Source organism: Schistocerca americana, chromosome 6 (genome assembly GCF_021461395.2).
Source record: "Schistocerca americana isolate TAMUIC-IGC-003095 chromosome 6, iqSchAmer2.1, whole genome shotgun sequence".
NCBI classification, from domain to species: domain Eukaryota; kingdom Metazoa; phylum Arthropoda; class Insecta; order Orthoptera; family Acrididae; genus Schistocerca; species Schistocerca americana.
This window is the reverse complement of record NC_060124.1, coordinates 11,620,531-11,635,361: the sequence shown is the minus strand read 5'-3', so window position 1 is coordinate 11,635,361 and position 14,831 is coordinate 11,620,531. Positions and strand designations below refer to the sequence as shown.

General features: G+C 40.7%; 1 protein-coding gene across 1 annotated transcript in view; it reads left to right on the top strand.

Annotated features, from left to right (window-relative positions):
• LOC124619674 (radial spoke head 1 homolog) overlaps positions 1-14,831 on the top strand; it is a 139,073-nt gene that overhangs the window by 65,117 nt on the left and 59,125 nt on the right. The window contains exon 4 of the mRNA XM_047146216.1: positions 2,148-2,376. Within this exon, the coding sequence (XP_047002172.1) occupies positions 2,148-2,376 (229 nt within the window). The remainder of the gene's footprint in view (positions 1-2,147; positions 2,377-14,831) is intronic.

Genomic DNA, 14,831 nt, shown 5'->3' with positions numbered 1-14,831 from the left:
TGCCTGAGTGCCGGCACAGTAGTTCAGTGTGTCCAGTCAGAGGATTAGCTGCCTCTGTAATAAAAAAATTTAGTTAACAGATCAACGATGAACTTGAACAAGTGTCATAGGACGTCCGCCCCGAGCAAATACAACGATCAATTACGAACAAAAATGAGATCAACAAAAAAAATGGCTCTGAGCACTATGGGACTTAACATCTACGGTCATCAGTCCCCTAGAACTTAGAACTACTTAAACCTAACTAACCTAAGGACACCACACAACACCCAGCCATCACGAGGCAGAGAAAATCCCTGACCCCGCCGGGAATCGAACCCGGGAACCCGGGCGTGGGAAGCGAGAACGCTACCGCACGACCACGAGATGCGGGCGATCAACAAAAAAAAATGCAGCTCAGTTGGTAGAGCACTTGCACGCAAAAGGCAAGGGTTTCGAGTTCGAGTCTCGGTCCCTCACACAGTTATAATTTGCCACAAAGTTTCAGAAATTGCATTATTACCATACATATTCGCGTTATGAAGTACATTTAAATGACAACCAAATAGCTTGCTGTTTTTCAGTGTTTATGAACGTAAACCACCGAATATGTTTAATATTAACTTTATAGCTCTTAAGTATTCAGGAAATTTCCCTAAGTTTATAGAAAAATTACTACAAAACATTTTTAAAAAGATGACTGATTCTAGACACTTTTCACTCGAGTTCATCCACTTCTGCATTAGGCCAGGTCTCCAGCTAATGAAAGTCTTCATACCGTGAGTCTATAATATACTACAATAATTTACGAGTAAGAACTTCCTTTTTCTAGTTTATGCGACTTTCCCATCACGTGCTTCTGGATGAGGAAGCCCAGTGACCTTGTAGGGGAATATGTTCTGGTCTTCACTAATGTATGTGTGGACTCGATGTCTTCTGCTGTAGGGCCTAGGAATAACTTGCCTATATAATCCCACTTAAGAAACTATTAGGACGCAAATAATACTTTGTCCTTCTCTAGTACCTTTTCCCATTCTTTCATCTGATGTGACAATCTTTTCGCATAAAGGTATCCATCATGAGTTTAAAATCGGCTGTTTCCTTTGTTTTCGCTGCATTAACTTTAAAGCGGTCAAGGCTTTTGGAATCGATGATAAGTGACATACGTTAAGCACTCGGTCACAGATTCGCAACTTTCATTTCACGACATCAGAGTCGCATTCAGGTGGTAGATAAGAGTACCCTCAAATGGAGAATTAGTCGTAAATTTCGTCATATTTGCCACTGTCAAGGTCAATAACATTATTATAACGGAATGACTGCGAATTTGGCCTACATTGCATTGCCGAACAAGCAGAGTTCTCTTATGTTTTGTGTTTTGGGGACGAAATCCTCAATGTAATGGTATAGAAAAGTATACACTTCATTAGGACCTTTGGCCATCATGAGAAAAAAAAATAAAACACACCTTCATCTGTGTAATATGCTGTATCTCAAAATGAAAAACTCACAACTGTCTGAGATAAAAGATTTCTTGCACCGCCAAATGTGGAAGTGGGTGGATGTGCATATACTCAAGTAACAGAGTCAAACAATGTCTTTGTAAATTCTGGACACTTTTCTCACTGCAGTGGAAAGCATTATAAAGCCACCTTTCATGGACAAACATTCCCTGTAATACCTCAATGAAAGCCTTAGTGGTACACAAAATACAACAGGATACAATACTAAAAATGTAATCATGCTTACCTTGTTTCTTTGTCTTGTTTTTTGTTATCATTTGAAAGTTCAGACTCCGAGCTGTCAGTCTTAATATTATTGTGGAATTGTTAATCAAAGTTTACAACAACAATCACCAATTGTTTCAGCATCATTCCAGATCAATCACGTTTATTTCATAAACGTGACAGCTCCTGGAATCGTCCTCTATTAGAAAGGAATGCAGAATTCATGGCACCCTCTACAAGTAGAAGGCAATGACAGCATCCCATTTTCTTTCCAGTCGCTGCATCTATGTCTCAATGAACCAAAACCAACAAAATCTGCCTTTTCAGTATTTAACGAGTTATCCCCTTAATAATAATAAGCTTGTAAGAGATTGTTTACAATGTCACCTGCTGCTGTGTGTGTTGTCGGGCTCGCCGTGTGGCCAGTGCGTGGTCTGCGACAGGCGACTGGCGGTACGACGCGCGCCACGGCTACGGCACGTACTGCTACCCGAACGGCGACGAGTACGAGGGCACGTGGTACCGCGGGCTGCGCCACGGGCTCGGCACCTACGTCTTCCTAGAGTCCGGCACGCGCTTCATGGGCACCTGGGTCAAGGGCCGCATGCTCGGACCCGGCCAGCTGCTCTTCCCGCGGCACCGCTTCCACGGATCCTTCAAGAACAACACGGTGAGCAGGAATCCGTGAGGAAAAAAAATGCAGGTTTCCTAATCAAAACTGATGTCTTCTGTCCATGAGGCTCGTCCATCACTGCAAGTACAGCGTTCTCCAGCCAACCCAGTTTTTCGCCATTCTTTTGGTTGCTCCGTATGATGCCTTTACACCGAAGATCCAAAGAAACGGGCACACCTGTCTAATATCGTGGGAGGCCCCGCGAGCACCCAGAAGTACCACAACACGACGTGACATGCACTCGACCAATGTCTCAAGTAGTGCTGGAAGGAAATGACACCATGAATCCTGCAGAGCTCTCCACAAATCCATAAGACTACGATGGGGTGGAGATTTCTTCTGAACAGCACGTTGCAAGGCATACCAAATATACTCGACAATGTTCATGTCTGGGAAGAATGGTGACCAGCGGAAGTGTTTTAACTCAGAAGAGTGTTGCTAGGGCCACTCTGTAGCAATTCTGTTCGTGTGGGGTGTCGCATTGTACTGCTGAAATTGCCCAAGTCCGTCGGAATGCACAATGGACATGAATGGATGCAGGCGATCGGACAGGATGTTTACGTGCGTGCCACCTGTCAGAGTTGTATCGGGGGTCAATGTCACTCCAACTGCACACGCACCCACACCATTACAGAACCTCCACCAGTTTGAACAGTCCCCTGTTGACATGCAGAGTCCATGGATTCAGGAGGTAATCACCATCACCATACCCGTACACGTCGCCGGCCGCGATGGCCGAGCGGTTCTAGGCGCTACAGTCTGGAACCGCGCGACCGCTACGGTCGCAGGTTCGAATCCTGCCTCGGGCTTGGGTGTGTGTGATGTCCTTAGGTTAGTTAGGTTTAAGTAGTTCTAAGTCTAGGGGACTGATGACCTCAGCAGTTAAGTCCCATAGCGTTCAGAGCCATTTGAACCGTACACATCCATCCGCCTAGATACAATTTGAAACGAGACTCGTCCGACCAGGAAACATGTTTCCAGCCATCCAATGTCTGTGTTGACGGACGCAGGCGAGGCATACAGCGTTGTGTCGTGCAGTCATCAAGTGTACACGAGTGGGCCTTCGGCTACGAAAGCCCATATCGATGACGTTTCGTTGAATGGTTCGCACGCTGACACTTGTTGATGGCCCAGCATTTAAATCTGCAGTAATTTGCGGAAGGTTGCACTTCCGTCACATTGAACGATTCTCTTCAGTCCTCGTTGGTCCCGTTCTAGCCGGATCTTTTTCCGGCCACAGCGGTGTCGGAGATTTGATGTTTCACCGGATTCCTGATATTTACGATACCCTCGTGATATGGCCGTTCGGGAAAATCCCCACATCATCGCTACCCAGGAGATGATGTGCCCCATCGCTCGTGCGCCGACTACAACACCACGTTCAAACTCACTTAAATCTTGATAACCTGCCATTGTAGCAGCGGTAACCGATCTAATAACTGCGCCAGACACTTGTCTTATGGAAGCGTTGCCGGTCGCAGCGCCGTATTCTGCCTGTTTGCATATCTCTGTATTTGAATACGCATGCCTATACCAGTTTCTTTGGCACTTCAGTGTGTCTTAGTGTTGTCAATTAGCTCCTCTCTTCATCTTCCTCTGCCCATTTTCCCACTCGATATTCCTTCTAGTCCATCTTTTATTATGCAAAGTCTGTTGATACATTGTCTACTAGGGACAGCGGCTGGTCAAATATTTATCAAAGAAGATCGCCAAATAGCCGTACGTATTTGAGATGTTATTTTCTTTGTTTTGACTGCCATTTTCGACATTTTAGTATGTCATCTTCAGGCCCCATATGCACTTCATGTTCAGACGTTCAGGTATACCGATAGTGACATAGTGGTGCCATCAGTGTGTGGATAAAGTGAAATCGTTACTCGAGTGCTTGCTTCGAAGACTTGCCTGCAACTATCAATCTTGTCAAGTCTTCGAACGAAGCACGCAAATAACGAATTCGTGGCATCCACACACTGTTGGCATCACTATGTCACTATCGGTATATCTGAATGTCTGTACATGAAATGCATATGGAGTCTGTAGGTGGCATACTGAAATGCCGAAATTGATAGTCAAAATAAAATAAAATAACATCTCAAATACATACCGCCATTTGGCGATCTTCCTTGATAAAAATACTGTCTTGCAAACTCAACTCACCCAGCTTCGTAGACAATTTCTTTTCCTCTCATCAACTATTTCCTGTATTTATCTTTTCTTACTCGTCCTACACTACACAATCCCATTCTTATTTTATCTGCCTACTTCATATCTTTCATTCTTCTTCAAATCCACATTCCAAAACATCTAAGCATTGCTCCTCTCTCCTTCGTAGTACCCATGATTTGGCTTCATATAGACCAGTATACGCTACAAAACACGTCCCTAGTCTTCTCTTGAATCGTTTATTTAATGGACGACAGAATTACTCCTCCTTCCATCAAATATCGCTTGCGTAATAGCTCACTTTTTTTTATTTCTTTATTACCTGAACTTACCGGCTTTTTCCATTAACTCATCACAAATTTCCACTTTTACCTTCCTTTCTTGCCTAGAGAAAACCGTTGTATTACTTTTTTTCCGCATTGATTTTCATTCTGTATTCCTCACAGTTATTGTTGAAGTCTTTTAACATGTTGTTAATTGCTTCATCACTCTTGTAATACCACGTCATCAGCAAATCTAATACTTTTGATTACGCTTCCCCTTATTATCAGATCACTTTTTCTTGGAATCCGTTTTATAATCAAATCATCTAAACAGATGTTAAACAGAGTAGCTGAAAGATTACAGCCAATGGCCTTTCCACAGCGGTAACACCGTTTCCCGTCAGATCACCAAAGTTGAGCGCTGTCGAGATTGGCTAGCACTTACATGGGTCACCGTCTGGTTTTGTAGAGCGCTCTCGGCAAGGTGGGTGCACTCATCCCTGGTGAGGATAGTTGAGGAGCTTTTTGGTTGAGAAGTAGCTGCTTCGGTTACGAAAATTGACGATGCTCGGGAGAGCGGTGTGCTGACCATACGTCCTTTCACATCTGCATCGGGTGACGCCTGTGGCCCGAGAATAACATGGCGTTCGGTCGGTCCGCTGTGCCTTCCGAGCCTTGTTGGGACGGAGTTAGTTGGCTGAAAGATAATAACCATCTGTAACCTGTCTGGCAATTTTAATTCCTTGTGTCATCTCACTTCCTATACTTCCTTTTACTTGTGTCGTGTACAGATTGCTTATTAGTCGAAATTTATTTCTACCTAACTTCAATCTGGTTCTGGATATCTAAAATTTTGGTTTACCGAATTCACCAATGCCTTTTTCTGAATCAAAAAATCTGTTCAAACTTCCCCACCTATTTCTAGGTATCTTTCCCCAATTTATCGTATCAGTTCAATCGCTTGTCTTTTGCGAAGCCGAAGTGTTCTTCATACAATTCACTTTCATCTTTAAACTGTAAAAGTCTATTCATTCTTAGCAGACTTTTTACTGAATGAGTCTTCAGACTTATTGTACAACGTTCCAAATATTTCATGGCGTTAGTTTTCCTCCGTAGGTACTGTCAACATCATTGTTTTTGTGAAGTCAATCTGTCTCCTTATGTTTCCCATAAACGTTACTGCACAAATGCATTATTTCCTGCTTTCCTTTGAGTTCAATGGGAATCTCATATTCACCTACTGTTTTTCCACATTTCATTTCCTAGCATCCATTGGTAACAGTTATCTGAAAAGTGCGTGGATCTTACATACAACTTGGGCAGCGGTTGTCTGTCAGACCGTTGAGTAACTACATGAGATACCATATACCACGTCCTATGCCGTATTTCCAAATATTCGGTTCTTTTCACGAATAATAATATATAATTATATAATATAATAATATATAATTATTTTTATGTTATAATTGCAAACAATTATTGTTGGTTTCGTGCTCAGGCTAGAATCTCGCACAAGACTTTCTTATAGAGAGATTCTGCAGCTGTGTTACAGTGCGCGTATCTTCCGAAAGCCTTCTTCAGTGACAAATAAGTAACCTGATCATACCTTCTTTCTGTAGTATATAAAGTTGAATTCGTTGTTCTCATTGACTCTTTTCTTCTTTGAAGTTCAAGCTGCTGATACTACAAGGCTAGATATTATTGCCGGTCGAAAGTGGCAGTCAGTTTTATACAATACAGAAATCTGCGCAGCATATGGATTTGTCTGCAAAACTACATGTTTTACAAGAAACCAAAGAAAAACCTGGGAGGTAGTTTTTGTGACATGTGATTCGATTTCACTTTTTTTTTTTTTTTTTTTTTTGAATAGGCAAAAATATTTTCGTCCCTGCTATCATTGCCTCACTAAAGCAAAAAAACAGCTCATTATACATCACTAGGAACGTCCTCGAATCATAAGTCAGTTGCTCACTGGTCAAATCCCTAGCTTGGATTTGTTTATCCCTGTTTTCCTAGATGTGATACATACTGTTGTAAAGATACACAATGCCATCTTGCAATTCACATTCTGCAAGCACAGCAACATAAGAAGGAAACTGATGGGCTACATTCTGAAACACTGGCAGAATACCTGAATGTCTACGACCAGTGCTACTGCACAACAATGTAAAACATTTCTTTTTGTTTAAAAAACGACTGTGATATTGATGCTTAATTGGTTACGATAAAAATTAGATATTCACTGACGTTCCTTATAACGACAAAAAAAAACAAAAAAAAAAAAACAAGAACACTGATGAAATACGAGCAATGCCGCAAACTGCACATCATTGTGCATTCACAAGTGAAATAAGGTAAGAATGTGGAAACTGCTCCAATGCAGTTTCTCAGGCGAAAGGTAAAAGGTACCAAATATCGGAGACTGTTGGTGGTCAGATCTCGAGACTGTCCAGGAGCCTATTTTAAAAAGTGTGCAAGGGTGGTTTCGCTTCTAAATCCCTGGGCTTCGAAGGGTTAAACACTGACATAGCTAGTGCGGGTGCAGCACTTCCTTTCAGAGTGGCAGCGCTTTTTCGTTTCGTGATATGGTGGAAAACATGAATAAAAAAATAGAAACAGAATGAAAATTCGTGTCCGGCACTCACTGCTGCTAGATGTTAGAGATGTGAGCCCACTGGTGCTGTACACTGTAAGAGTGCTCTATTAGCGCCTACCCTCAAAAGTAAGGCGATGAAATGTTGCCATCTATTTTCTTTCGAGCTTATTATCCTACGCCGAGTACCAAAGCGCTCCAACCAACGCTTTTGCGATATGTATATAGCTATGGACAAACTCACGTGCGATAGTCACATATGCCCTAGAGGTACCAATCGCACGGAGCGACTAGCCAAACACTGCACTGTGTAGTACAGCGCAATGGATAGTGTCCAGGTTACCCTACCAACCCGCCCAATTAAAGTGCGTTTTCTGATCAATCGTGATTTAACATGTTTAGCGAAGAGTCTGAACTTTTGAGAAACCCTCTTTATAAATATTCATTGCAGAACATGTTCGTAAACCACACATGAAATACTTTTACTCCTATGACTACTTGCTAGTTATCACTTAAAATTATGAAAAATTCAGAAGAAAATCAGGTACAATTTTCAAGTTGACGCTGCTCGTCGTTACTGTACCGTGTGCAGCAGCTGTCGTACAAATCTCCTTTTCGTGACTGAAAAGGATGTAAACTTATGTGTCGTAGAATGTCACAACCTAGATGGTAGGTCGTCCGCGAACAACGTAGCATATAGATACCAAAATCGAAACTAACAGAAACACACCAGAGAGCGAACGTTATGAATGCAAGTAACACGAGCTCAAATCAGTACCAATGAACAAAACCAGACAATAGCAAAATATTCAAACAAAGATCCAATTCAAAGCCGGGTTCCAGAAAACGGAAGCAACAGCTGCATTTGTGAATCGCCGTAGCGCAAGCTTCGTAGAAGAGACTCGAACCGCCGATCCACTCGCCGGGCTGGGAATTTAATTCTTCTAGTGAGCCAACGGCCATTCCCTTGTGATGTGTTTCCGGGAACCTGCGTAGCTGCAGCAGCCAAAAGCAGAACTATCACACAAATAGTAACGTCGCCACTCTCCAAGTCTGTCTCCATTTCGCTGGCGTGGCGGGTTATCAGAAACACATCTTACCCAGGTTTACTAAGAATCAATGAACCTCTTTCAGACGTGGCACTTCCGTCCATAGCAAAATGCGTTCTGGTTCAATTAAAAAGAACATAGCATGCATGCCATCTACAATGTTTAAAGGATGTCAAGTTGTTCTTAGCACTGTTTTTGACATTAAATGCTACTGCAGTTTATATCATTCTCAAGAATAATCAGTTTGTTATATTGTAATGGTATACATTGATCTCATAAATGATGGGAATCACGGAATACGATGTACCACTTCGTAAGTCCATAGAAAGTTACGTCTACTGGTGACACAAAATCCAGATACTCTGTGTACGAGTAATAACCGAACATAATAAATTCGGATGCTTGTGTACCATAACTACGATACTCACTATATCCATACATATTATAAAAATGGATGTGTACGTGTGTGAAGGTGTGCATATGTATGTTCCGCATCTCCTCCCAAACCACTGGCTCGATGTCAACTAAACTTGGTACGCATATCCCTTGGTGTCAGGCAACAATTGCTGGGGCATAGTTCAGGAGATATTTCGACACAAACAATGAGACGCATGAAAACATGTCCCATGATGCATGACGTTTAAATCTGTTACTTCTGCACTACTAACTCTATTCGCAATACATTTCGCTGACAGTATCCACATATGGCGCCAAACGCTCTTACAAAATTGTATCACGATGGCACTCAGAGTTCACGAGCTTGAGGTCAGAAACACTGAGATGCGTGAAAAACTACTGCATCATGAATGACATTTAAATTTATTGCCTCTTTGCTACTAACTCACATTGCAACATATTTGGCAGAAAGTTTCCACGTTTGCTGCTGAATGTACCTACCCAAATATGTCATTGTACGGCACATATGACATCAAAATCATTGAGATGCATGAAAAAACGTCGCATCATGTGTGAAGTATTGATGGTTCAAATGGCTCTGAGCACTATGGGACTCAACTGCTGAGTTCATTAGTCCCCTAGAACTTAGAACTAGTTAAACCCAACTAACCTAAGGACATCACAAACATCCATGCCCTAGGCAGGATTCGAACCTGCGACCGTAGCGGTCTCGCGGTTCCAGACTGCAGCGCCTTTAACCGCACGGCCACTTCGGCCCGCGAAGTATTGATACACATACCCTTTACTACTAAGACGATCCTATAGTCGTGTCAACTTAAGGAAATCCTTGACACCTGGAAGCACCCCTGACAGCTTTTTAACTGCGAAGCGGAAACAGCTGCAGGCGAAAACAGCAGCCTCTGTAGAGGTGTGAAGAGGCGTTGCCACAGAGGCGTAGCCACATGAAGCAGTTCCGTCCAGCGTGCAGATACTATGTTTCTTAATGTGGGCATTGTGCTTACAGATTTGTACAGTGTGCATAATTCTTTGTACGTCTGTTTCATAAATTCAATTTTTTTTATATTACGCAACAAACACAGTTCATATTTTGTTTTCGATCCTTATAGAAAATTGGAAAAATGGATACCAGGGCAATGCTGGTGTTGGCAGCTACGTATATTATAATAAGTCCGAAAAAACATTAACATAACGAATTTGCATGTGCAGTTGAATTTCAGTCCACGTGTAAGGAACCATAAACTACCAAATTACATCCGCTACGTTGGTGGTTCCAGTTGTCACTTGCTTTTTATTCGCGAAGTGCTACATCATGGTTCCCATTGTTTATAACATGAATTTATACCGGTCAGTCACACGATTTGATTCTGATTGGGATGGTATGAACACTGAATCTGCAATATCATTTAATAAAGATAGACAGCTCTTGAATATGATGCAGCCAAGCAGCCAAGCGACTAGCGCGAGGTTTGGTGTTCTCGTAAAGATAAGTTATTTTAGATTATAAAACACATAGATTAGTACTGATTACGTGGTAAATAAGTGTATTAGTGTGCCGTTTAAGTGTACCATTAAAGGTTTCATTTCTCATTACGTAATATAGCAGAAAACGCGAAAAGACCGTACAGTCGTATTTTCTGTTTACGTTCTGCTGCAGCAAATCTATAGAATTTCGTTTAGTTGTTCCTTGCTCTCTCCAGCAATTTAACTTAGCGTACCTCTTCATTATTTAACTAGCATTTCCGGAAAGTAGCGTAAAGTTTAACTTGTTGTTTCAGAAACTTTGCACTTTTGTTTTTGTTTACACACAGTTGCGTATAGGCCAAATTTGTGTAACCATATTTTCGTGTTTATCTGTAATTTAACTGACTTATTCTTAATAAATTATTACGTTTATCATGAGTGAAAAGTGCTTGACTTGCCGTAGAATTGTTAGGTCGGGGCTTTGGTGTGATGGGTGCTGTAGTTTTTTCCATGTGGGTGACTGTAGTGGCGTGGGAATAGGGGAAGTAAATGAGACTCATCAGTGGTTTTGTAGGATTTGTAGTAGAGATAGGAAGATACTGGAACAGGAGGGGAAAATTGCTGCCCTTCAGGCTGAGTTAGACAAGGCCAGGGGAGATCTTGACAGGTTAAGGAGGGAGAAGGGTAAAGAGAGGTGGGAAGTGGCAACAGGCAACAGGAGGAACAGGCCTAGAACTTTGTCTGACAGCTTTATGGTGAATGTGGAAAATAGATTTGACCTGTTGCTTCAGTTAGAAGCTGGTGAGCCTCAAGCAGTTACAGGTGTAGACAGGGCACAACAAACTTTCAGCAGCAAATTGAAAAGTAAGAATGTAGGGAAATCAGTAAAGAGAAAGAAAGTGTTGTTGTTAGGTAGTTCCCATGGAAGAGGTGTTGGCCAACTCTTGCAGGATGAACTAGGATCAGAATACCAGGTCACCAATTTTTTTAAACCTAGTGCTGGTCTGGAGCAGGTGACAGAGGATTTAGGATCACTTTGCAAAGATTTCACTAAGGAAGACACCGTGGTTATAGTGGGTGGGGCAGGTAACAGTATTGACAGAGATCCTGGGTACAGCATAGAGTGTGACCTGGCGAAGATTGCATCAGCATCGAGGCATACCAGTGTTGAGTTTGTATCTGTTCTTGGGCGCCATGACCGACCTCATTTGAACTCTTCTGTCAAGAGAGTTAATTTGGAGCTGGAACGGCTGCTCATGTCAGGTGCGGGGTCACACATTGGTGTGGTTCATGTTGATTCTGTCAGTAGGTGGGATTATACTAGGCATGGCCTTCACCTCAACAGGAAGGGGAAGGGTAAATTGGCTGGGGAAATAGCAGGAAAGTTAAAGGGGGGAGGCACTGTCATGAGTGGTAAAATACCAGTGGTTATAGGATTCAGAAAAGACCCTTTTTTAGGGTAGGGAGGACAGAAAGAAAACAAATTTTAAGAGAGGTTAGAACTGAGACAAACCTTCAGTTTGAGAAAGAAATCAAAAAACATAATTCCAGCTTATTACATCAACATAAACAGCCATTGGTTAAGAATTTTCAACTGTCAGCAGATATTTTAACTCCATCCAATTGTAAGTCAGTCAATGTGAAATGTCAGCTATCTTTATTGCATCAAAATATTCGAGGACTGAGAAATAAAATTAATGAATTAACTATCTGCATAGATGAATTAGAGTCTTCAAACCCAGCTGACATAATCTGCCTCTCTGAACATCATGTGACCACTGGTATAGAACTTTTAAGTGTTACAGGGTTTAGGTTAGCATCTCACTATTGTAGATCAGAAATGGAGAAAGGAGGAGTTGCCACATTCATCAGGAACTGTCATAAATTTAAGAACATAGACATTCATAAATTTTGCCTAGAACAGCATATGGAAGCATGTGCAACAGAATTAGATTTTCACAAAAAATCTTTCATAATATTAAGTGTATATCGAGCACCTGCAGGTAACTTTAATCTGTTTGTAAACCACCTTGAAGCTGTACTGGCCCATTTAACAACCAAAAACAAAGAAATAGTGGTTGCTGGTGATTTCAATGTAGATTTCCTTAAAGACTCTCCCAATAAGAACCTATTTGAGTTAGTAACACTATCATTCAACTTAATTCCCACAGTAAAGTTCCCCACTAGGATAACCACTTGCTCACAAACAGCCATTGATAATATCTTTATAGAAAAGTCAAATGAACAAAATTATATTACAAAACCAATAGTCAATGGCCTCTCAGACCATGACATGCAGTTCCTTCTGTTAAATGTTAATACTGAACAGGATATAAAATCTGTTAAATCTGAGCTCAAGAGGGTAATCAGTAAGCCAAAAATTGATTATTTTAGGACACTCCTCAGAGACATTCACTGGACTGATGTTTACAGTGCTCATGGCATGAATGAAAAATATAACATTTTTGCTAATAAAGTGCTTACCTTATTTGAACACTGCTTTCCCCCAAAACTTACCAAGGTTAGAGCAAAGTCTACAAAGAAGCCATGGATTACTCGAGGAATAGGGGTATCTTGTAAAACAAAAAGAAAACTGTATCTGTCAATCCGAAACATTTCCAATGTTGACGCTATAGCACATTATAAGAAATACTGCAAAATATTAAAGACTGTAATACGGATGTCAAAGCAAATATATTACAAGGAAAAGATAGTCATATCAGATAACAAAATAAAGACAATATGGGATATAGTGAAGGAGGAGACCGGTAGAACCAGACATGAAGAGGAACAAATAGCATTAAGAGTAAATGATGCATTGGTGACAGATGTGTATAGTGTTGCAGAACTTTTTAACAAACATTTTATAACTGTTACTGAAAAGATGGGGTTGTCAGGTTCGGTAGATGCTGCTATGGATTACCTTAGACCAGACATTTCAAGTAACTTCCATAATATGAATTTGACCCTCACTACCCCAACAGAAATAATGTCCATCATAAAATCTTTAAAATCAAAAACATCTAGTGGGTATGATGAAATATCAACAAAGTTAATTAAAGAATGTGATTCTGAGCTAAGTAACATATTAAGCTATCTGTGTAACCAGTCGTTTATCAGTGGAATATTTCCCGAATGGCTGAAATATGCTGAAGTTAAGCCACTGTTTAAGAAGGGAGATAAAGAAATAGCATCAAATTTCCGTCCAATTTCACTGTTGCCAGCATTCTCAAAAATTCTCGAAAAAGTAATGTACAGTCGTCTTTATAACCATCTTATCTCAAATAACATACTGTCAAAGTCACAGTTTGGATTTCTAAAAGGTTCTGATATTGAGAAGGCTATCTACACTTACAGTGAAAATGTACTTAATTCATTAGACAAAAAATTGCAGGCAACTGGTATATTTTGTGATCTGTCAAAGGCATTTGACTGTGTAAATCACAATATCCTTTTAAGTAAACTAGAATATTATAGTGTAACAGGAAATGCTGCAAAATGGTTCAAATCTTATATCTCTGGCAGGAAACAAAGGGTGTTATTAGGAAAGAGACATGTATCAAGCTATCAGGCATCATCCAACTGGGAACTAATTACATGTGGGGTCCCACAAGGTTCCATTTTGGGGCCCTTACTTTTTCTTGTGTATATCAATGACCTTTCATCAGTAACATTACCAGATGCCAAGTTTGTTTTGTTTGCTGATGATACAAACATTGCAATAAATAGCAAATCAAGTGTAGTCTTAGAAAGATCAGCCAATAAAATATTTGTAGACATTAATCACTGGTTCCTAGCCAATTCTTTGTCACTAAACTTTGAAAAAACACACTACATGCAGTTCAGAACTTGTAAGGGGTGTCCCAAGAGTATATGTCTAACATATGATGACAAGAAGATAGAAGAAGTGGACGGTGTTAAATTCTTGGGATTACAGCTTGATAATAAATTCAACTGGGAGGAGCACACCACAGAACTGCTGAAGCGTCTTAACAAATCTCTGTTTGCAATGCGAATTTTGTCAGACATAGGGGATATAAAAATGAAAAAGCTGGCATACTATGCTTACTTTCATTCCATAATGTCATATGGGATTATTTTCTGGGGTAATTCATCAAGCCAAGCTAAAGTTTTCCGGGCACAAAAACGTGCAGTAAGAATTATATGTGGTGTGAACTCAAGAACATCCTGCAGAAGCCTGTTTAGGGAACTAGGGATACTAACTACAGCTTCCCAATATATTTATTCCTTAATGAAATTTGTCATTAAAAATATATCACTTTTTCAAACCAACAGCTCAATTCATGGAATCAATACTAGAAATAAGAATAATCTTCACAAGGATTTAAAGTCACTTAGTCTTGTACAAAAAGGTGTGCATTATTCAGGAACACACATTTTCAATAACTTGCCAGCAGCCATAAAAAGCTTAACAACCAATGAAATTCAGTTTAAGAGAAGCCTAAAGGATTTATTGGTGGCCAACTCCTTCCACTCCATTGATGA